The 24,310-nt window shown below is 48.2% G+C and overlaps 1 protein-coding gene across 4 annotated transcripts in view; it reads right to left on the minus strand.

The window, feature by feature from the left end:
• The window catches only part of LOC140399196 (disabled homolog 2-interacting protein-like), a 1,161,885-nt gene that overhangs the window by 997,517 nt on the left and 140,058 nt on the right, over positions 1–24,310 (minus strand). For all 4 annotated transcript variants that reach the window (XM_072488541.1, XM_072488542.1, XM_072488540.1 and 1 more), the window contains exon 2: positions 1,992–2,113. In XM_072488541.1, coding sequence (XP_072344642.1) covers positions 1,992–2,113 — 122 coding nt within the window. The remainder of the gene's footprint in view (positions 1–1,991; positions 2,114–24,310) is intronic.

Here is a 24,310-nt window from a genome sequence, read left to right on the forward strand (position 1 = left end):
GCGGATCGGTGGGCCCCGATTGCGAGCCAGGCCACCGTGGGGGGACCCCTGGGTCCAGATCGCGCCCGCCCCCGGATCCAGATAGCCGCCACCCCCCCCCCCCCGGGTCCTGATCTCCCCCCAGTACCTCGGAGCCCGCCCGCGCCGCCTTATCCCGCCGTTCAAAAGGTGGTTTAATCCACGCTGGCGGGACAGGCATTCCAGCAGCGGAACTTCAGCCCATCGCGGGCCGGAGAATTGGCGGCGGTGGGCCCGCTGTCCAGCGCAGCGCAATTCCCGCCCCCGCCGACCGGCGTGGCGCGATTCCCACCCCTGCCGAATCTCTGGTAGCGGAGACTTCGGGACACGGCTGGGGCGGGATTCACGCCAGACACCAACGATTCGCCGACCCGCCAGGGGGTCGGAGAATCCCGCCCCAGAGAACTGAAATTCGTGGTATCCAACTCCACCGGCTGGCGGGAAAGGCCTTTGGCGCCACGCCAGCCAGGGCCGAAAGGTCTTTGCCGGGCAACGCGGGTCCGCGCATGCGCGGGAGCGTCAGCGGCTACTGACGCGTCCCCGCGCATGCGCAGGGGAGGGGGTCTCTTCCACCTCCGCCATAGTGAAGACCATTGCGAAGGCAGAAGAAAAAGAGAGCCCCCACGGCACAGGCCCGCCCGCGGATCGGTGGGCCCCGATTGCGAGCCAGGCCACCGTGGGGGGACTCCAGGGTCCACCAGATCGCGCCCCCCCCCCTCCCCGCCCCCGGGTCCAGATCCCCCCCTCCCCCCGGGGTCGAGATCGCCCCCCCCCCCCCCAGGACCCCGGAGCCCGCCCGCGCCGCCTTATCCCGCCGTTCAAAAGGTGGTTTAATCCACGCTGGCGGGACAGGCATTCCAGCAGCGGAACTTCGGCCCATCGCGGGCCGGAGAATCGGCGGCGGTGGGCCCGCTGACCAGCGCAGCGCAATCCCGCCCCCGCCGACCGGCGTGGCGCGATTCCCGCCCCCGCCGAATCTCTGGTAGTGGAGACTTCGGGACACGGCGGGGGCGGGATTCACGCCAGCCCCCGGCGATTCTCCGACCCGCCAGGGGGTCGGAGAATCCCGCCCCAGAGAACTGAAATTCGTGGTATCCAACTGCCTCAGATTACTCCAAGGGTTCTTTGTGATTCGGACACAATGTAATTAAGAAAACAACGACAGAAGTTTGTCTACTCTACCTTATTGATAAGAATAGCATGATAGAAGAATATAATAGATAGAAGAATCTCTTGCCCATCAGCTCGTCAGGGACCCCGGTGTCGACGGCAGCTTAGAGATTCAGCTCTTGGCACCTGTCGCGACTTGGGTCCAAGGTGAATTCCAACGAACGAGCAAAAAGGCCTCATATTTATACAGTGTAGTAAATAGGTCTAGGAGAGATAAGCGGCTGGGAAAGTCAGCAAGGTGTATGAGAACGCCTCAGTCTGAACACCTGCCGCTTTATGTCCCAGTCAACATCCTGGCCCTGGAAGGCTGCCAAGCATCCTCACAGTGGACATAATTAACCCATCCCTTACACCAACACATGCTCCTGCTAAGATCAGCTAATTCAAAAGAAAAATTCAATCTGAGATATTTCTGATTCTTATAGTTTAACATTGCCACCCAATTAATGCTCATCATCCCTATTTCAAACAGTAATACAAGTTAATTCAACATTGTAGCGCACAATGACTTACGAGAGACGAATAGAGATGAAGTCGATGAGGCTTTATTAAGCGTGACTTGTTCCCCGCAGTTCAGCAACAGACTGGAGCTGCGGGGAGAACTCCTGGTTCTTATACTCCGCCTTCAGGGCGGAGCTAGAGATCAACAGCCAACCAGGACCCGGGATCTGTCAGCCAATGGCATCACGGCTTCACAGTCCCACATGACCCCTAATGCATACTACCACAAACATAAAAAGGTATTATTTGGTGCATAACATTCAAAATAATAAATTACCTTCTCAAATTAAACTTTCACATACCTCCTCTTTATCCAACAACAGCAACTGACCATCTGTGACAACACAAAATTTGGTGTTCCATACTGCACGCTCATAATGCGATTTTCCACAAGATATTCTATGCGTGGGTGGACCTCTTACATCTGAAACACAGATTGAACATTTTCCACATTATAAAGAGATGAGCATATCTAAGCAAATTGATCTGACAAAAATATTAAAATAATTATTCTTTATGAGGTCCTTACTTGCTTTCACTTCAGCCGAAGCAAAAATTATAATTTTAATAGGGATTAAAACACGTTCAAAGGGGACATCAGGGGAATTAATTCACATCAGCAATCTCTAACGAGCATCTATTTGATTAAGCAAAGGTGAAAAGTTAATGCTCATAATATTGGATACCAAGGTTGCAAAGAGCAAAGGAAAACAAAGTAAATCGGGTTTCAGTGATTTCTTGACCTTATCCGAGAAAGAGGTTTAAAAATTTTATGATTCTATACATTTAAGCAATAGGCTGTGTGATGAGATTTGTGGCGAGTTTAAGGAACAAGTTCAGAGCAACACTGAACTTGGCGGTACTTGCATCAATAAGACAGCAAGAGAGATTGTGTGCGAAAGTGAGATGGCACTCATGGAAGAAGATGCATATAGAATGCCACAGATAGGATCAAGACTGAAACATGGGGTCCCTAAAACAAAACCTTTTTCCTGTATTCTGTACATGAGTGCAAGAGATGCCAGAAGCGAAAACAAATGGTAGTAGCATTCAAGAATTTACTTTATAATTAAAAATTGCTGCAGAGATAAAGCACTGCTTGGGATGAAAATGGAAACTGATTTTGCCTTTGTGCAAGAGATTTCACATGTTACTCAATGCCTTCTTGAAATTCCATCTTCATAGAATTGCAATATTAAATTTATAAAGAAGTTTTGACTTCACTCATTCCTTTGATGAGAGTTGAGACATTATTTTGTTCCATCAATTCATATTTTTTTAAACTAATGTTGTCCAAGTTGTGCATGTAAAAGGTTGCATAACCAAGAAGATAAAAGATTGATTTGCCCCCCAAAACAGGGAAATTGAGGAGGGCCCATTTGTTGAACCCCCCCCCCCCCTTCCAATCTCACTCAGCCTAATTACGCTGCACAAAAATGTTGAGGCCTGAGACGTACAAGATATGGACCTCAGCCATCATTACTGAAAATAATGCTGCAGGTTTTAGTTGCTACTAATACAGCAGCCCACAACCTGGGGGGGGGGGGGGGGGGGGGAATCATCATCAGGAAGGGAGGAGATCAGGGCTTTGGATGAACTAGGGGGTAATTGCCCCCTGAACTAGGGGGTAATTGGGGCCTTGGAGGTCAGAAAGGTATTGGAAGTCGGATTGCTGGTGGGGATCGGGGTGGTGAAGGGATACCAAAGAATGGAGCTCGTGCCAGGATTGCAACAACCAGGCTGTCAATATATTAAAATGGTACTTCTTAAAAACAAATACAGGTGTTTACGAATGTTTTCCTGACACTAGCTGTTTTAGAGAAACCCATGATTGTAGCAGGGATTAATCCTCTTATTTGCATATGCTTCAGGCCTGAGTAGAGAATGCCTTTGATTTTTTTAAATTCATTTATGGAATGTGGGCGTCGCTGGCTGGGCCAGCATTTATTGCCCATCCCTGAGGGCATTTAAAAGGGCATTGCTGGGTCTGGGGTCACATGGAGGCCAGACCAGGTAAGGACGACAGATTTCCTTCCCTAATTATACAATGCAAGAGGCAGAACAAGTGTGCGCAATGCTCCTGTACATTATTTTAGCACCAAAGAAAACCTTAACCTAATCCCAGCATAATCAGAAATTACTTCCACGTTCAAACTGTTCTTTCTTCGATGTATTATTGCACTCAGGAATGCAGTTTATTAAGCTCTTCTACACATTGGGTAACTAATGAATTATTAGACTTACTACAAAGCATTGCTTATGATTTAAATACATTCAATTATGAAATGTAATTTCCATTAAACAATCTATGGATATTTCTACTGGGCACAACCAAATGCTATTCTGCTATTTGTACACACAAAAATACACAAGACAGTTGCATTTGTTTTTGTTTGTAAGGGAGTTTTCAACCAGTCAAATGACTGTAAAATTTATTTCCCATCCTGTACAATGCTAAATTCATAAAAATGAGGTTTGAATAACTGGGAGTTGTATTTCCATTCTTATCCCTGTAACTGGCACTGAAATCCATAATCAACATTCTCAATAGGTTTTAGTTCATTTTACAACAAGTCCATCAAAGGCACTAAATACATTTTTCTTGACCATGCATGAGTTTTAGTATAATTTAGTTGATGCACGATCAATTACAATTAAAGGCGAGGTAGTAACATAACTGAAGGCTTTAATAGACTAGAACTGTTCCCCAGCAGCTCCGGTACAGAAAGTGAGGGCTGCTGGGATGGCACCGGTTCTTATACCCCGCCTGTCAGGGCGGAGCTACATACCAACAGCCAATGGTAAACTCCTAGGTTTAACCAATGGTCTTCAGCCTCTCGGGTTCTGCAATACCTGATAATACAACATTAGTTTTCAATATTCGGAGGACAAATTTACACATTAGTACGAATGTGCTATTCCCACCTGTTATTTACTCTTATAAATAGTGACCATAATCTTTTGTATATGTGATCAATATGTGCTTTATTATCCAAATCAGCCATGCTACAATTGTCATGCATGCCTGTTGCTACATTTAAGAATCTTTTGAACACTTTACACAGAAACTATTGGGAGAAAGTTTTACTTAAATGTGTTTAAAAGCATACTGAATTCACACGTTAAAAAAGAACCTGCAACCTCAGAGGTAGGCTATCTTTGTTGTTGATTTCTTACAGAATGGAACTAAGCAGTAAACCCTTCACAACCCTTCAAAAACTACTTCACACCCACAGTATTGAAAAATCTTTGATCTCTTTTTCTGGCTGTAAAGAACAAGGGAGAAACCACAGGCACAAAGACTTAAAACAAAGAAGCTGCAAAATGGTGTTTAAAAAAGAGCTGCTCCTGCTCCCTCCCCCCAGCCACAATACATGGAGAGGCTGGAACCAGGCTATATGGAGTAGAGAATATTTTGACATTAACTGTAAATATAGATTGCAAATGTAGTGAGGCAACACAGAAGGCCACAGACTGTATTGAAAGAAACTGAAGTGTATTTTACATAACTGTTCAAATTTGACAATATAAGTAATCATTTGTAGAAGTACATTGTGAAGTATATCTTTGGAAACAGGAAAACTAATTATAAAAGCTCAGGAGGCCCAAGAAGGTATATCCAGAAATATAATTCGACAACAAAGGTAAAGACCGCAACGCGGCTTACAGTTCCATGGTTCCAATCGGGAACTACTACTCTCACTCCCAGTCCAGGCCAGCTTTCATGGGGCAATTGTTCTGCGCATCAGCTGATGAGACTAGCGGGGGAGCTCTTATTCCAAATGTTCCACGGGGATATCAATTGGGATGTCCCCATGGGTCTCGTGAGGGTTATTACACCAATACTTAGAAGCCAAAATAAAAACCAAATGCTGGATATACTCAGCAGATGAGTATTTCCAGCCATTTCTTTTTTTATTTCAGGTTTCCGGCATTCACAGCATTTTATATTTGGCTAGATAGAACCGGTCTTATTTCGGTTCGTCATTTCATGTTCATGGAGCAGCATGGATTGTTCTTTATTTTGTACTAATGTAAAGGAAGCATTTATGTGGCACCTTTCATCACCTCAGATGTCTCAAAGTGCTTTCCAGTAATTAAGTAATTTTAAATGTAATCACTGTTGTAATGTAGGTAATATGGCAGCCAATCTGCACACAAGCTCTCTCAAATAGTAATGCAATAATTACCAGATTTGTTGTGATGCTTATTGAAAGAATAAATATTGGTGAGCACACCAGAGACAACTTCCTTACTCTTCTTTAAATAGTGCAATGGATCTTTTGTGTCGACCTGTGAGTGCAGACCAGGCCTTGGTTTAACGTCCCATTTGAAAAATGACAAGTCCTGCAGAGCAGTACTATAGTGGAGTGCCAGTTCAGACTAGTGTTCAAATCTCTGGAGTGGGATTCTGAGGTGAGGTTACCATCAACTGAGCTACAGCTGGTGTGAAAACATCCATGATAATTGTGGCAAGGTGACAGCAGAGCTGGATTTGATGTACTACCATGCAGGAAATTATTTGTACAGATCGCAATGACTGTACATTCATCTCACAATGAAATAAAGCAGCTTAATGATACGTATATTGTAGGGTTACCATGTCTTTGCTCAATCTGCATCAGGACAGACTGAAGCAGTGCGTATGCGAAAGATTAATATCTTGTTTAGGTTATACTATTGTACAAGCAGATAGCTATGTGGCAGTGTAAGTCAACTCCCACAAAAAAAATTCACAGGATTTACAGGAGTCAGTGACATCATTTAACCCGAGAAAGTAGCTTTGCCAGACCTGAATTCGTAACAGCTTTAAGTAAATATTGCAATACTGTAGCCACCTGGGTTGGCCAACTCCCGATGTAAAATGGAGAACAGCAAAGGCTGCAGGGAAATTCAGCCAACACAGGCAGAAACCGGGAGGTGCAAGTTACTGTGTATTAAACTCTGTAAAAGCCCAGACAGCATCGATACAAGCAGCCATCTGCATAATAATGTAGCAGCCATCTACATACTAATAAGCGATCTCCGGGAACAATCGCAACATTTGGGACAAACAAAGCTAAGCTAGACTCCCCGGCGCCAGCAGGAGCCAACACAAAAGAGTTAACGGACACCTCAAGACTGCCCATCGATCAGGGAACCGCTCCAGTATTGGAGAAATCGAACCAAGTGATTGGAACAAAGTCCAATCACTTGGAACCAGGTACAGGGTCCGCCCCGAAAGGCGGGAAGCCCCTGGAGACTATAAAGTTAAGCCCCCAAGTTCAGATCGTTCTTCATAACCGGGTCACTCAGCAACGCGAACCAACCTTGACCGTGACCGGTGCAGCTGCCGCCGATATCCAGTAAGTCTTAAGTCAACACTCGCTACGAGATAGGCGCTCCTAGCTACCAATCCGTACCAACTTTGAATCCAGCAGACTCAGAACCCGAACGAAAGGCCATTTGTTCCCCTGACCTGGTGGGCCAGTCCGAAGCTAAGTATAGGCCTGTTAGTCGTAGAAATCGCTTAGACGTAGAATTCGTGAATGAGTAGCGATTACTGTGTATAATAAATGTGCTTTGATTCGAATCTTACTAATCGGTGTATTGAGTTTTTGATCATTACTTGAACTTGAACCTCGTGGCGGTATCATAAAGATACCTGGCGACTCGAGAGCAAAGGTTATAAAACAGAGCCAATTGAACCAACCAAAAGTTAGCAACATATTACTGGCGACGCCGCTGGGACCCGAACTAGAAGTGGCTTAACCACTCCAGGAGAACCCAAAGATTTGAATTGGAGATCCAATTGGGAACAGAAAACCACAAGTGTTCAAGCAGTTCTGATCAATCCTCATAATTCAGAAGTGTGTTGATTGCATGCGTAACTAACAGGGCTATAAGGTAAATTGATAGATTTTTTGTTGCGACAAAACTGTCGGGAGTTTGTATTTCGAAAATTAGCGAAAGCCGTACCCGAACTACAGCACCGCCTTAGCTCCCCTGTTCCAAATTTAAAATAATTCATTCAGATAAGAACAGAAGAACTAGGAGCAGGAGTAGGCCATTTGACCCCTCGAGCCTGCTCCACCATTCAATGAGATCATGGCTGATCTTTTGTGGACGCAGCTCCACTTTCCGGCCCGAACACCATAACCCTTAATCCCTTTATTCTTCAAAAAACTATCTATCTTTATCTTAAAAACATTTAATGAAGGAGCCTCAACTGCTTCACTGGGCAAGGAATTCCATAGATTCAAAACCCTTTGGGTGAAGAAGTTCCTCCTAAACTCAGTCCTAAATATACTTCCCCTTATTTTGAGGCTATGCCCCCTAGTTCTGCTTTCACCCGCCAGTGGAAACAACCTGCCCGCATCTATCCTATCTATTCCCTTCATAATCTTATATGTTTCTATAACATCCCCCCTCATCCTTCTAAATTCCAACGAGTACAGTCCCAGTCTACTCAACCACTCCTCGTAATCCAACTCCTTCAGCTCTGGGATTAACCTAGTGAATCTCCTCTGCACACCCTCCAGTGCCAGTACGTCCTTTCTCAAGTAAGGAGACTAAAACTGAACACAATACTCCAGGTGTGGCCTCACTAACACCTTATACAATTGCAGCAGAACCTCCCTAGTCTTAAACTCCATCCCTCTAGCAATGAAGGGCAAAATTCCATTTGCCTTCTTAATCACCTGTTGCACCTGAAAACCAACTTTTTGTGACTCATGCACTAGCACGCCCAGGTCTCTCTGCACAGCAGCATGTTTTAATATTTTATCATTTAAATAATAATCCCTTTTGCTGTTATTCCAACCAAAATGGATAACCTCACATTTGTCAACATTGTATTCCATCTGCCAGACCCTATCCCATTCACTTAGCCTATCCAAATCATCTCTGCAGACTTCCAGTATCCTCTGCACTTTTTGCTTTACCACTTATCTTAGTGTCGTCTGCAAACTTGGACACATTGCCCTTGGTCCCCAACTCCAAATCATCTATGTAAATTGTGAACAGTTGTGGGCCCAACACTGATCCCTGAGGGACACCACTAGCTACTGATTGCCAACCAGAGAAACACCCATTAATCCCCACTCTTTGCTTTCTATTAATTAACCAATCCTCTATCCATGCTACTACTTTCCCCTTAATGCCATGCATCTTTATCTTATGCAACAACCTTTTGTGTGGCACCTTGTCAAAGGCTTTCTGGAAACCCAGATCTACCACATCCATTGGCTCCCCGTTATCTACCGCACTGTTAATGTCCTCAAAAAATTCCACTAAAATAGTTAGGCACGACCTGCCCTTTATGAACCCATGCTGCGTCTGTCCAATGGGACAATTTCCATCCAGATGCCTCGCTATTTCTTCCTTGATGATAGATTCCAGCATCTTCCCTACTACCGAAGTTAAGCTCACTGGCCTATAATTACCCACTTTCTGCCTACCTCCTTTTTTAAACAGTGGTGTCACGTTTGCTAATTTCCAATCCGCCGGGACCACCCCAGCGTCTAGTGAATTTTGGTAAATTATCACTAGTGCATTTGCAATTTCCCTAGCCATCTCTTTTAGCACTCTGGGATGCATTCCATCAGGTCCAGGAGACGTGTCTACCTTTAGCCCCATTAGCTTGCCCATCACTACCTCCTTGGTGATAACAATCCTCTCAAGGTCCTCACCTGTCATAGCCTCATTTCCATCAGTCACTGGCATGTTATTTGTGTCTTCCACTGTGAAGACCGACCCAAAAAACCTGTTCAGTTCCTCAGCCATTTCCTCATCTCCCATTATTAAATCTCCCTTCTCATCCTCTAAAGGACCAATATTTACCTTAGCCACTCTTTTTTGTTTTATGTATTTGTAGAAACTTTTACTATCTGTTTTTATATTCTGAGCAAGTTTAATCTCATAATCTATCTTACTCTTCTTTATAGCTTTTTTAGTAACTTTCTGTTGCCCCCTAAAGATTTCCCAGTCCTCTAGTCTCCCACTGATCTTTGCTACTTTGTATGTTTTTTCCTTCAATTTGATACTCTCCCTTATATCCTTAGATATCCACGGTCGATTTTCCCTCTTTTTACCGTCCTTCCTTTTTGTTGGTATAAACCTTTGCTGAGCACTGTGAAAAATCACTTGGAAGGTTCTCCACTGTTCATCAACTGTTTCACTATAAAGTCTTTGCTCCCAGTCTACCTTAGCTAGTTCTTCTCTCATCCCATTGTAATCTTCTTTGTTTAAGCACAAAACACTAGTGCTTGATTTTACCTTCTCACCCTCCATCTGTATTTTAAGAAAGATGGCAACGCCTCATGAACCCAGAAGAATTTGCGGTCGCAGCGACCAGCAACAGTAAAGTAGGACAGTGTCCCGTATGGGGAGAAGAAATGAGGAAGTACCTCAAAGGGAAAGGATGGCCCCTTTGGAGCGAATTCTGTAACAATGAGGAAAAAGGTCCCGGGAGTATAGGACATACTTGGTGGGAGAACCTGAGCGAGATTCACAAGAAGAGCTTAGGAAAAGCTCGCAAGCCGATGGCAATCGTGTCCTGCTTGTCACAATTGCGAGGCGTTAGGACGCTCCGGAAAGAGATAGAAGGCATACATCGAATGAGCAAGGTCGATGTAAGTGAGGTAGAGAGAATGTAGAGTTAAGGAGGAAGTTGGCAGCAAAAGACGGAGAGGTGGATGATGCCAAGTGGGCACACCAGTCTTGTCTGGCGCACCTAAGCAGCTTCCAGACCCAGTATGAAAAGGCCTATTAGGACACGCAACTTGCAGTCCTGGTACGAGAAGAAACTGAGAAGCAGGTAGAAGCATTGCAGAGGCAGTGTAGTGACCTGAAGGCAGCGTTAAGAGCACTCCATGCTGCCACCACGGAGCAAAGACAAAGCTCACTAGACCACGCAAAGTGCCGGAAGCAGATTGCAGAGCTGCAATCGCTGCTTTCAGTTCAAAAAGGATTCCAGGAAACCTTCGGAGCAAAATTAGATGAGGAAGAACGGCCCTGATTGGGAAGAGTTAAATGAGGCAGCGCAGAGATATGTTCAGGGAACATGTGCGCAGGGAAAGCCCCAAAAGAGAAAAGCGCCCCAACCCCCCCCAGAGCAGATAGTTCAGGCTCCAATGAACCCAGTCACCACCCACCGCACAGCCACATCAGACGATACGGAATTTCTGTACACCACCCCCTTAACAGTGACCCAATCACACCATTCCTCCCCACCTCAGACACCCACCACTTCTTTGCCAGAGTAAAGCAGCAGGCGACCATGTACGGCCTTGATGAGCGAGAGCAGGTAAAGCTCACAGTTTTGAGTCTAGACCCTTCGGTCGTAGCAGCCCTTCCCGACCCACAGAATGTAGGAGGAGGCACCCTTGCAGAAATGCATACCGCGGTCCTAGACGCGATCGGGTATAACCGGGGTGACCCCGTAGATGGCCTCAATAAATGCAGGCAAAAGAAAACCGAGCACCCCACAGCGTTTGCCGGCCGACTGTGGATCCACTTTGCGGCAGTTTTCGGAGACTTAGACCGCGCCCATTTGTCCCCAGACAACATGGCCAAATGGACCCGCACCCTTACCTCCCATGCCACAGGAACAGGACAAAAAGCTTGCGCGAATTATGATCCCTCAGGAGGCTCATAATGAGAAATGGGTAGTAAAAAGTTGTCCCGCACATGGGAGCAGTCTGTACAAAACAAACCCGCAGTTAAAAATCCCAAAGGAAAGCAGGCCGACGCAGACATACAAGCAGTTAAAACACACCAGAACCCCGCATGGGTAAATGAAAGCAAGAACAGCACCCCCCCAAAGTCACAGGAGTGTTACAACTGTAGACAGTTGGGACACTTTGCAAGGGAATGCAATGCCCCACGAAAGCCACAGAGAGCCCAGCAGTCGGGCACTCTAAGTAAGAATAAGACAGAGCTCATACATAGTGTGAGCACCCGTTCAGATCAGACGGATCTGAACGGAACGGACTGACGGTGTTCGGGCTCCCCCAGTTGGGTCTGCGACACCCTTTGGGATAGGTCCGGACGACCTGTAGTCGCAGCGAAAATACGGGGACAGCCCATCGAGTTTCTCTGGGACACAGGTAGAAATTCCTCCACCGTGTTTCAAAAGGACACGTGGCCCACTACAGCCTCTATCACCCTCAGCGGCTTTACAGGCCACTCACAGCAGGGACACATCACAGCCCCTGTACCCATTCAAATCGGCAGCATCACCACCAAGTACCCCATAGTTTTGATCGATCTGCCCCACACAGCAGAACACATTTTGGGCATAGACTTTATGAACTCCCACCACCTTTCATTTGATCCAGTCAACCAGTGTGTCTGGAAAATGGCAAAATCTGCAAGAGCCCCCGCAACGCTCACAATAGGTGAATACGCCAACAAAATTAGCGCAGTAGGCGAATTTTGGTTTAACCCAACGATACTTAGCACAGACAAGCAGGTTAGGGCAGTTTTACAGAAGAACAGGACAGCATTCGCGACCCACAAACACGACTGTGGCAGGATGACTGGTTCAGTACAAATCACAGGACCTGACCCTAAACCCCAAAAACAATATGGATTTCCCCAAGAGGCAGAGGGAGAAATCTCAAAGGTAATCAACAGCTTATTAGAGCAGGGCGTACTTAGATCAGTGGCCTCTACTAATAATGCCCCGATTTGGCCAGTGAGAAAGCCCGATGGATCATGGCGACTGACCATCGATTACCGGGAACTCAACAAAATCACCCCCGCAGTAGCCACAAGTCCGAGGCCATGCTCAAGCAGGGACTCAATTCCCGATACTTTACGGTTTTGCACATCAGTAATGGATTCTGGTCCATTCCATTGGCAAAGGCGTGCCAGTACAAATTTGCCTTTACCTTTAAAAACCAACAGTACACGTGGACATGCCTTCCACAAGGATTCCACAACTCCCCCTCCATTTTCCACCGACAGCTGGCAAATGGTTTAGCCAAATTTTCTCGCCCCGAATGTCTGGTCCAGTACCTAGACGACCTACTACTGCAGACAGACACCAAGGAAGAGCACATTGAGCTTCTGTCCGAACTCCTGGAACTCCTACAAGCAATTAGATGTAAAGTTAACCCCCAAAAGGCCCAGATTCTGGAAAATATTTGGGTACAATTATCACACATGGTAAACGCGAGATCGAGAACAAAAGGATTGACTCGATTGCGAAATTGCCCCTTCCCCAGAACGTTTTAGTCCTCCGGTTGTTTTTAGGACTGGTTGGCTACTGCCGAAACCACATTGACGGTTTCGCCAACAAGGCAGCACCCCTCTCAGACCTCCTAAAGAAAGGAGCCCCCTGGAAATGGCTCCCACAGCATACGGATGCTGTGGACTCGTTGAAACAAGCACTCATAGCAGCCCCGCACTACAATTTCCAGACCCGCTTTCCCCCTATGCGATAGAGGTAGCAAACACAGACCGCACCCTTTCGGCCATGCTCCTTCAGGAACGGCACGAACAGTTAAGGCCCGTGGCTTATGCCTCCAGAGTTTTAGATGCTGTGGAGCAGAGATTTTCAGCCTGTGAAAGGCACCTGCTCGCAGTTTTTTGGGGCAGTACAGTATTTTTCTTACATTACCAGACTCAACCCCATCACAATTCTCACCGAACACACCCCCACCCAATTTTTACTGGACGGACGACTCAAGGACGGTACAGTTAGTCAGATTAGAGCAGCTAGATGGACCCTTCTTTTGCAGGGACGGGACATCACTGTTAAAAGGACAAAGACCCACACTTTTTTAGCCGACAACCTACAGCACCCCGGAACCCCCCATGAATGTGATATTATCTCTCCACACCACAACACAGGCCCCTTTATTGCTAAAACACATCCCAGAAAGATAGGTAGTTCAAACCAGAGCCCCAAGCACACGGACACGTGCAAACCCATAAAGATATATGTGGATGGATCTTCCACAATATTAGAAGGGAAGCGCATAACAGGATGCGGTATTTATGTCGAGGATGCGCAGGGACGCGCCCTAGAAGAAATAGCAATAAAACTTCCAGGACACTTAAGCGCGCAGGCAGCAGAACTTATCGCATACATAGTGGAACACCCAGATTCCTTCCCCAGCCCAGCAGACATATATTCGGACAGCCTCTAAGTCTGCAACAGCCTTATGGAATTCCTACCACTGTGGAAAGCAAGAGGATTTGTTTCCGCAGACGGAAAACCCCTCCCTTCAGCCCCATTGCTCCGTCACATCTTAGAGAGAGCACAGAACAGGACTTTTGGGATAGTCAAAGTTCGTAGTCACCATCGTTCCTCCCTCCCTAGAAATGTAAAGGCCGATGCACTGGCTAAAGCAGGTTCCAGGCATGGATATTTTTGGACACCCCCCGAAAGCGCACCAGTGAATGCAGTTCAGGTTTCGCAGACTAATATCGAGGATTTAGTGCAGGCCCAGAAGCAGGACAGCAATCTCAGGGAGAATTTGAAAGGAAACTATCCAGCCCCCTATGAGAGGTTTAAAAATGCTCTGACCACACGTGACGGTGTGGTGTTAAAAGACGCCCTTTATGTGGTTCCTGAACAGGACAGGAATCAACTGATTTGTTTATTCCATGACGGTCATGGACATCAGGGAATCAATCCCACTACAGCCCACCTCAGGCAGCTCTGCTGGTGGCCGAGTTTAAAGGACGATGTAAATCACTACATTGAGAATTGCCTTATCTGTGCCCAGAACAACCCGGACAGATACACCAAAAAGGCTCAGCTCAGTCACACCCGACCCGTTAATGGCCCCTGGACTAACCTCCAGAGTGATTATATAGGACCATTGCCCCCTTGCAGGAATGGTAATAAATATGTACTCGTGGTGATAGACACGTTTACAAAATGGGTGGAAGCATTCCCATCCAGAACAAACACGGCAAAGACCACAGCCAAGATTTTAACCCACCACATCTTTACGAGATGGGGACTCCCCCGCAGCATTGAATCCGACCAAGGTTCCCATTTTCGGGACGTGTCATGAAGAACGTCCTCACGATATTTGGCATTACCCAAAATTTCCACATTGCATACCACCCCCAGTCAAGTGGTATCGTGGAGCGCATGAATCGGACCCTAAAATCCACCCTCAGAAAAATGGTCCAGCAAAACAACACCACTTGGGACTCAGTCCTCCCCTTTGCGCTGATGTTTTTGCGAAATACAGTTTCAACATCCACAGGTTACACCCCACACACCCTCATGACCGGACGCCCCATGAAAGGCACAGAATTTTTATTAGGATTGGACTTGACCAGCCCCGAAGTGACGGTCCTCACACACGAGAACGCAGTCAAACAATTAGTGGAGAATGTAAAAACGGCTCAGCAAGCAGACGCAGTGAAATTGGGCACAAGAAAGAAACAGAGCAAGGCCTGTTTCGATAAGACAGTGCATGCGAGTGAGTTCAGTGTAGGACAGCAAGTCATGCTCTCCGTATACAACCCCAGCACATTCCTGTCACCAAAGTACTCGGGTCCGTACTCCATTGCGGACAAAGTAAGCCCTTCCGTCTACAAAATAAAGTACCCCAATGGAAAGACTACGTGGTTCCATATCAACCAGATGAAGGCATATGAAACACAGTCTAACCACGCACATCACGTCATGCTCGACGCAGCAGACCACGCCCCACCCACAGCCAACGTAACCCTACCCTCCCCCAACACGTCCAGCCCAGCCATGGACTCAACCTCGACTCCACCACCGATATATACACTCCGCCCCGGAACGCCCACAGACAGCAGCAGCAGCGACAGCGACTGTGACTTGGACAATAGCCACAACATACCTCCCTACTATCCCCATGCAACAGGATCGACACCCAGCGAATCAGACCACGATTCGAGTGATCCCTTCATGGTCACTTTCCTAAACAAACCCCACCACCGACCACCGACCTACAATGACGACCCCGATTCCGTCCCCATAGAACTAGACACCACCTATTGGCACAGAGATAATTCATACAGACTCGTCCGGAACGACGAGAGCGATCCAAAATCGCACCATGCAGCCCTATCAGCCCTTATACATTTGAGAGTTTGGCATCCGGGAGAAGATGACGACTTGGAGTCTGACTCCCAAAACGAGAACCCCTTTGCGACCCTGTTCGCAACCAATAACTGAGGTGTCCAGATGATGTTTTAAAAGGAACCGCTTGGGAGAAAACGGTGTCCTTTCTGATGGAACCTGCAGCATGTTTGATGTTGTTTGTACTTGTACTGTTAAATGTTGTATGTCAGACCGGAAATCTTTTTCCACGGCCCCACGCCTTTTCGGCCGAAACCTCTGAGAATCTGACGCAGAGACTTGTTAATGTCCCAGACGCCAGTTCAGAGGAACTCGTCTGTCGACGGAAACACAGACCCCCGTTCATAACTGCCCTTCAGGTTCGAGGGAAGAACCACTACGGCAACCCCCCACGATTACTACATTTCTTGCCCGTTCTTGTCGGTTGCTCAGGCAGTGGAGAAATGGCATTGGGACCCGCCCTGCCTGGGAAACCCCCCCTCTGGTCAGTTACGCTCGGGTAGGGCACACACGGCATTGGTCGCCGTGCTACCCGGGGACTCCATCCAAATTGTACCCGGCGCGGCCCATACGCACCTTATTTCGTCAAGTTTTGTTCAAAAAGTTTTCTTTTGTTTTCAGGTGACCCTTAGGTTGCCAACTTTATGCTGTTTACATCCCCAAACATTTGGATGGTAGATCGCACAGTCTGCGAGACAGCTCGCACTGGTTCATTATTTGTAAGTGTGTCTTGTCCTGAAATTCGGTTTTTGAAAAAAAAAATGAGGGAGTCACACATAGTGAACAATTATAAAGGGAGTAATTGGCACTAAAGGACAGACAGGCTATCATACGAGATATTAAACCAAGATAGTAACAGACACTATGCTTTATCCCACAGAGCTCCAGAAGCTCCAGGACCAGAGAAGAGAAGAGAAGTGAAGGAAGAAGAACCGCGAGGACATCCTCCCCGTGGCTCATAACCCTAATGGACATTTGGTTGCACGCGAACGCGAACCCCCTGACCTTGACTCCCCCAGCCGTTAATGATTCACTTCCCCACAGTACCCAGAGCCCAGTCACAAGCGACACCACACCATCTTGGTGTGACAGGTTTATAACCTGGTACTCCCTGTCCTACGTGATAGAATCCCTATTGGTATTGGCGATACTCTGCTGCATCGTGCAGACTATTCGTCTGAGAAAATGGAGAAGGAGAGCCTACCGCGCTCGCACCCCGGTATATAGAATAAGTTCCCCTATTTTCGGATATGACCAGACCCCCGACCCCCGCGATCTATAATAAAGAGCATTCGTTTGCGATTTGTTGTAAATAAAGAAATGTTCATGAGCAATTGTACAATCCTGAGCTTGACTGCTATGATTTTGTTTGTATGGTTTAGGAAGTTAGTGTGATGAAATGTTTGAGTGAGTGTAGTTTATTAAGGATAGTTAGAGACTTCCGGTTGCGGCGATGACCAGCTAAGCTGCACGTTTCGGCACCTCCCATTTCAACGGACTTTTGGGCTCTTATCGGGAGCCCCAACGGAAATTTTTTACGGCCAAACCCAGTGTGAGGTGACAAAGGAAGAAGTCCCCCCGGGTGTGGATGGAAAGGGGTGACAGCAGTGTCCAGATTGCGGAGGATCCTCTGGAGCAGCGGCAGGGAAGAGAAGGGAGAAGCAAGATGGCGGCCGAGGGAGCCCAGATGGTATGGGGCCCGGAACAGCAGGAGTTCCTCCGACGATGTGTGGAGGAGCTCAAGAAAGAGGTGCTGGCGCCGATGTTACAGGCAATCGAGGGATTTAAGGAAACACAAAAGGTCCAGGCGGTGGAACTCCGTGGAGTGAAGGCAAAGGCAGCCGAGAACGAAGACGAGATACAGGGCCTGGTGGTAAAAACGGAGATGCACGAGGCACTACATAAGAGGTGCATAGAAAGGCTGGAAGCCCTGGAGAACAGCTCGAGGAGGAAGAATCTAAGGATTTTAGGTCTCCCTGAAGGGACAGAGGGGGCTGATGCTGGGCGTATGTGAGTACGATGCTCCATACTCTAATGGGAGCTGAGGCCCCAACGGGCCCCTTGGAAGTGGAGGGAGCGTACCGGGTCCTCGTGAGAAGACCAAAGGCAAGGGAAACACCACGAGCAATAGTGGTGAGGTTCTATCGCTACAGGGACAGGGAGATGGTCCTGAGTTGGGCTAAGAGGACACGGAGCAGCAAGTGGGAGAACGCAGTGATACACGTATATCAAGATTGGAGTGCGGAGGTGGCGAGAAGGAGGGCGAGCTTCAATCGGGCCAAGGCGGTGCTCCATAGGAAGAAAGTCAAATTTGGGATGCTGCAGCCGGCAAGATTGTGGGTCACACACCAGGGCAAACACCACTACTTCGAGACGGCGGAGGAGGCATGGACATTCATTCAGGAAGAGAAATTGGACTAGACTTGAGAAATGGATGTCTGGAGAGAGGTAGCGAGGTGGTGGCACAGAAATGTAAAGTGGGGAGAGGGGAGGGCTAATATGTAAGAATGTTGGACGGGGAATTTTTTCTCCCCCCCCCCCCCCCTGAGGGGGGACACACGAAGAAATGTGGGCGCCGGTGGAAAAGGGGACAGGGAAGGGGAATGAGGGAACTGCGCCATTAGGGGCGGGGCCGAGAGGGAAGCGTGGGTTTTTTCCCGCGCTATGGAAATTGAGGCGGGAAAAAGGGCGCAGGAAGGAAGGGGGCCTCACACGCAGGGAGATCAAAGGATAACCGGGGGAAGCCGAGGTCAGCCAGAGTTAGCTGACTCCCGGAAGCAATATGGGGGGAGCAATCAAGCTAGAGGAGAATCTAGCAGGGGGGGGGGGGGGGGGGGGATTAACTGGGTTGCTGCTGCTGAGGGTAAGGGGGAGCTGATACGAGACGAGGTGGTCGGGACGGGAGGGCGCCGTCTGGGGGACAGACGGGTGCGTTGGACCTGGGTGAGGAACTGGCTTAAAAAAGGGGATGGCTAGTCGACGAGGGGGGGGGGGGGTAAATGGCCCCCCAACCCGGCTGATTACGTGGAATGTGAGAGGTTTAAATGGGCCGATTAAGAGGGCAAGGGTGCTTGCGCACTTAAAGAGACTGAAGGCGGACGTGGTTATGCTCCAGGAGACGCACCTGAAATTGGCGGATCAGGTTAGACTGAGGAAAGGATGGGTGGGACAGGTATTCCACTCAGGGTTAGATGCGAAAAACAGAGGCGTGGCAATACTGGTGGGGAAACGGGTATCGTTCAAGGCTAAGACCATAGTGGTGGATAATGGGGGCAGGTACGTGATGGTGAGTGGCAGATTGCAAGGTGAGGCGGTGGTGCTGGTGAACGTATATGCCCCGAACTGGGATGACGCGGGATTCATGAAGCGAATGCTGGGACGTATCCCGGACCTGGAGGCGGGAAGCTTGGTAATGGGGGGGGGGGGATTTTAACACAGTGCTGGACCCAGGGCTGGACGGGTCCAGATCCAGGATCGGGAGAAGGCCGGCAGCAGCCAAGGTGCTTAAGGGATTTATGGAGCAGATGGGAGCAGATAGATCCGTGGAGATTTGCTAGTCCGATGGGGAAAGAGTTTTCCTTCTTCTCCCACGTCCATAAAGTATACTCCCGGATCGACTTTTTTGTCTTGGGAAGGGCGCTGATCCCGAAAGTGGCATGAACGGAGTACTCATCTATAGCCGTTTCGGATCACGCCCCACATTGGGTGGATCTGGATCTAGGAGAGGAAAAGGAGCAGTGCCCACTTTGGAGATTAGACATGGGACTACTGGCGGACGAGGGGGTATGCGGAAGGGTGAGAGGGGATGCATCGAAAGATACCTGGAGGTCAATGATGGTGGGGAGTTCCAGGTGGAGGTAGTATGGGAAGCGCTGAAGGCGGTGGTTAGAGGAGAGCTGATTTCCATTAGAGCCCACAAGGGGAAACAAGAGGGTAAAGAAAGAGAGAGATTGGTTAGGGAAATTCTGAGGGTGGATAGGCAGTATGCGGAGGCCCCGGATGAAGGGCTATATAGGGAAAGACGAAGACTACAGACGGAGTTTGACCTGCTGACCACGGGAAAGGCGGAGACGCAGTGGAGGAAGGCACAGGGAATACAATATGAATATGGGGAAAAGGTGAGCCGGCTGCTGGCCCAACAACTTCAAAAGAGGGGGGCGGCGAGAGAGATCGGAGGAGTTAGGGACGAAACGGGAAAGATGGAGCAGAGAGCAGGGAAAGTGAACGAGGTGTTCAAGACATTTTATGAGAGGTTGTATAAGACCCAACCCCCGGAGGGGAAAGAGGGAATGATACACTTTTTGGACCAGCTGGAGTTCCCGAGGGTGGAGGAGCAGGAGGTGGCAGGTCTTGGGGCGCAGATTGAGGTGGAGGAGGTGATCAAAGGAATTGGGAATATGCAAGCAGGGAAGGCCCCGGGACCAGATGGGTTCCCGGTGGAATTTTATAGGAAGTATATGGACCTGCTGGCCCCGCTTCTGGCGAGAACCTTCAATGAGGCTAAGGAAATTGGGACACTACCCCCGACAATGTCGGAGGCGACGATATCGTTAATTCTGAAACGAGACAAAGGCCCGCTGCAGTGCGGGTCATACAGGCCCATCTCCCTCCTAAACATAGACGCCAAACTGCTGGCCAAAGTGATGGCGACAAGGATAGAGGAGTGCGTCCCAGGGGTGGTACATGACGACCAGACAGGGTTTGTTAAAGGGAGACAATTGAACGCCAATATACGAAGGTTGCTGGGGGTGATGATGATGCCCCCACCGGAGGGGGAGGCAGAGATACTGGTGGCGATGGATGCAGAGAAGGCATTCGATAGAGTGGAGTGGGACTACTTATGGGAGGTGCTGAAGAGATTTGGGTTCAGGGAGGGGTTCATTAGATGGGTTAGACTCCTATACGGGGCCCCGGTGGCAAGCGTGGTTACAAATAGGCAAAGATCGGGGTACTTCCGAATACATAGGGGTACAAGACAGGGGTGCCCCCTTCCCCGTTAGCGTTGGCAATTGAGCCATTGGCCATAGCGCTGAGGGACTCTAAGAAGTGGAGGGGGGTGCTTAGAGGGGGAGAGGAACATCGAGTGTCACTATATGCAGACGATTTACTGCTATATGTAGCGGACCCAGTAGAGGGGATGCCAGAGGTAATGCAGATACTTAGGGAGTTTGGAGAGTTCTCAGGATATAAATTAAATATGGGAAAGAGCGAGCTTTTTGTGATGCACCCCGGGGAACAGGGAAGGGGGATAGATGCTTTGCCGCTGAGGAGAGTGACAGGGAATTTTCGATACCTGGGGATTCAGGTGGCCAGGAACTGGGGAACCCTACACAAACTTAACCTGACGCGACTTGTAGAGCAGATGGAGGAGGACTTTAAGAGGTGGGATATGGTGCCCCTGTCATTGGCGGGCAGAGTACAGGCGGTCAAGATGGTGGTCCTCCCGAGGTTTCTTTTCGTGTTTCAGTGCCTCCCCATCCTGATTACTAAGGCCTTTTTTAAAAAAATAGATAGGAGCATTACGAGCTTTGTATGGGCGGGAAATACCCCGAGGATAAAGAGGGGGTTCCTGCAGCGCAGTAGGGACAGAGGGAGATTGGCACTGCCGAGTCTGAGTGACTACTATTGGGCCGCCAATGTGTCGATGGTCCGTACGTGGATGAGGGAAGAGGAAGGTGCGGCGTGGAAAAGGCTGGAGATAGCGTCCTGTAAGGGAACAAGCCTGAAAGCGCTGGCGACAGCGCCGCTACCGTTCTCCCCGAAAAGGTACACCACAAACCCAGTGGTGGTGGCGACCTTGAAGATCTGGGGGCAGTGGAGACGACACAGGGGAGTGACGGGTGCCTCGGTGTCGTCCCCGATAAGGAATAACCACAGGTTTGTCCCGGGGAGGATAGATGGGGGATTTCAATGTTGGCAGCGAGCAGGAATTAGGAAGCTGAAGGACCTGTTTGTGGACGGGACGTTTGCGAGTTTGGGAGCATTGGAAGAAAAATATAAGTTGCCACCAGGGAATGCTTTCCGGTACATGCAAGTGAGGGCATTTACGAGGCAACAGGTGAGGGAATTTCCGCAACTCCCGACGCAAGGGATCCAGGATAGAGTGATTTCGGGGGCATGGGTTGGAGAAGGTAAAGTGTCGGAAATATACAGGGAGATGAGACGATGGGGGAGACGATGGTAGAGGAGCTGAAGGGAAAATGGGAAGATGAGCTGGGGGAAGAGATTGAGGAGGGGCTGTGGGCAGATGCCCTAAGCAGGGTAAATTCCTCGTCCTCATGTGCCAGGCTTAGCCTGATTCAATTTAAGGTTCTACACAGGGCGCATATGACGGGAGCAAGACTGAGCAGTTTTTTTGGGGTGGAGGATAGGTGTGGGAGGTGCTCGGGAAGCTCGGCGAACCACACCCACATGTTCTGGTCGTGTCCGGCACTGCATGAGTTCTGGGAGGGTGTGGCAAGAGTGGTTTCAAAGGTGGTGGGGGTCCGGGTCAAACCAAGCTGGGGGTTAGCTATATTTGGGGTTGCAGAAGAACCGGGAGTGCAGGATACGAAAGAGGCCGACGTTCTGGCCTTTGCGTCCCTAGTAGCCCGGCGTAGGATTCTACTCATGTGGAAAGAAGCGAAGCCCCCGGGCTTGGAGGCCTGGATAAACGACATGGCAGGGTTCATAAGACTGGAGCGAATAAAATATGCGCTAAGAGGATCGGCTCAGGGGTTCACCAGGCGGTGGCAACCGTTCCTTGACTATCTCACGGAACGATAATGGAAAAACAGAAAGTACAGCAGCAGCATCCCGGGGGGGGTATTATCCTGCGTTTTTGGTTTTTTGCCAGTTGTTGATATTTGATATTTGCTTTTTGTCTATCTCTTTTTTTTCATTTGTTGGTAGTTTAATATATTATTTAAATAACATTTAATGCATATTCCTTTATTATGTTGTAAAAACGGAAAATCTCTGTTTGAAAAATGTCAATAAAATATATTCTTTCAAAAAAAAAAGATAGGTAGAGGTTCCGATTTTCTTGTTTTGTAATGCATGTCCCTGTTTGACATAGCGCCAGTCAGAATTGTCAGTTAAAAATTTTTTGCATAGTTATGGTCAGTGTAGAGGCCATAAAAGAGTGCTCGCCGGGTCAGGGAATAAAAACCAACACAGTTATGTGATCCTTCACGCTTCGCGTTAGGATCACAAGGAGGGCATGTAGCCACCTGGGTTGGCCAACTCCCGATGTAAAATGGAGAACAGCAAAGGCTGCAGGGAAATTCAGCCAACACAGGCAGAAACCAGCAGGTGCAAGTTACTGTGTATTAAACTCTGCAAAAGCCCAGACAGCATCGATACAAGCAGCCATCTGCATAATAATGTAGCAGCCATCTACATACTAATAAGCGATCCCCGGGAACAATCGCAACATTTGGGACAAACAAAGCTAAGCCAGACTCCCCGGCGCCAGCAGGAGCCAACACAAAAGAGGTTAACAGACACCTCAAGACTCCCATCGATCAGGGAACCGCTCCAGTATTGGAGAAATCGAACCAAGCGATTGGAACGAAGTCCAATCACTTGGAACCAGGTACAGGGTCCGCCCCGAAAGGCGGGAAGACCCTGGGGACTATAAAGTTAAGCCCCAAGTTCAGATCGTTCTTCATAACCGGGTCACTCAGCAACGCGAACCAACCTTGACCGTGACCAGTGCAGCTGCCGCCGATATCCAGTAAGTCTTAAGTCAACGCTTGCTACGAGATAGGCGCTCCTAGCTACCAATCCGTACCAACTTTGAATCCAGCAGACTCAGAACCCGAACGAAAGGCCATTTGTTCCCCTGACCTGGTGGGCCAGTCCGAAGCTAAGTATAGGCCTGTTAGTCGTAGAAGTCGCTTAGACGTAGAATTTGTGCATGAGTAGCAATTACTGTGTATAATAAATGTACTTTGATTTGAATCTTACTAATCGGTGTATTGAGTTATTAATAATTACTTGAACTTGAACCTCGTGGCGGTATCATAAAGATACCTGGCGACTCGAGAGCAAAGGTTATAAAACAGAGCCAATTGAACCAACCAAAAGTTGGCAACAATACCCACAGCTGTTTTTTCAATTAAATGAAAATGTTTATAGAACTAGGGATAACTTGCGAACTAAATCCATGTGAAAAATTAATATTAGACCAGTTGACACCATTCAAAACTCCCTTGGGGAATATTTAGTTTTTATTAAATTTATTTCCCTAATGTTTTTTATGCAAATGAAAATAGGCATGTTAGATCCTCCAGCCTAACATCTCTACGCTGATATAATACCACTAGCTACAAGATCAAACCTGAAACTATTATTTCTACCACAAGGGAGATTTGTATTCTATGCTGCCTTTCATTCTAGCTAGATTCATGACTGGCACTTTCAACAAGGTAATTCTTGAGAAGGAGGATAGCCAGTTGGCTGGATGACTAGGGTATGGTGCAGAATGCACCAACCGCACAGGTTCAATTCCCATACTGGCTGAGGTAGTCCTTGGGGCCCATTTCTTTGCTGTCCAGTGATACTGTGACATTAGCT

Source organism: Scyliorhinus torazame, chromosome 22 (assembly GCF_047496885.1).
Source record: "Scyliorhinus torazame isolate Kashiwa2021f chromosome 22, sScyTor2.1, whole genome shotgun sequence".
Lineage (NCBI taxonomy): Eukaryota > Metazoa > Chordata > Chondrichthyes > Carcharhiniformes > Scyliorhinidae > Scyliorhinus > Scyliorhinus torazame.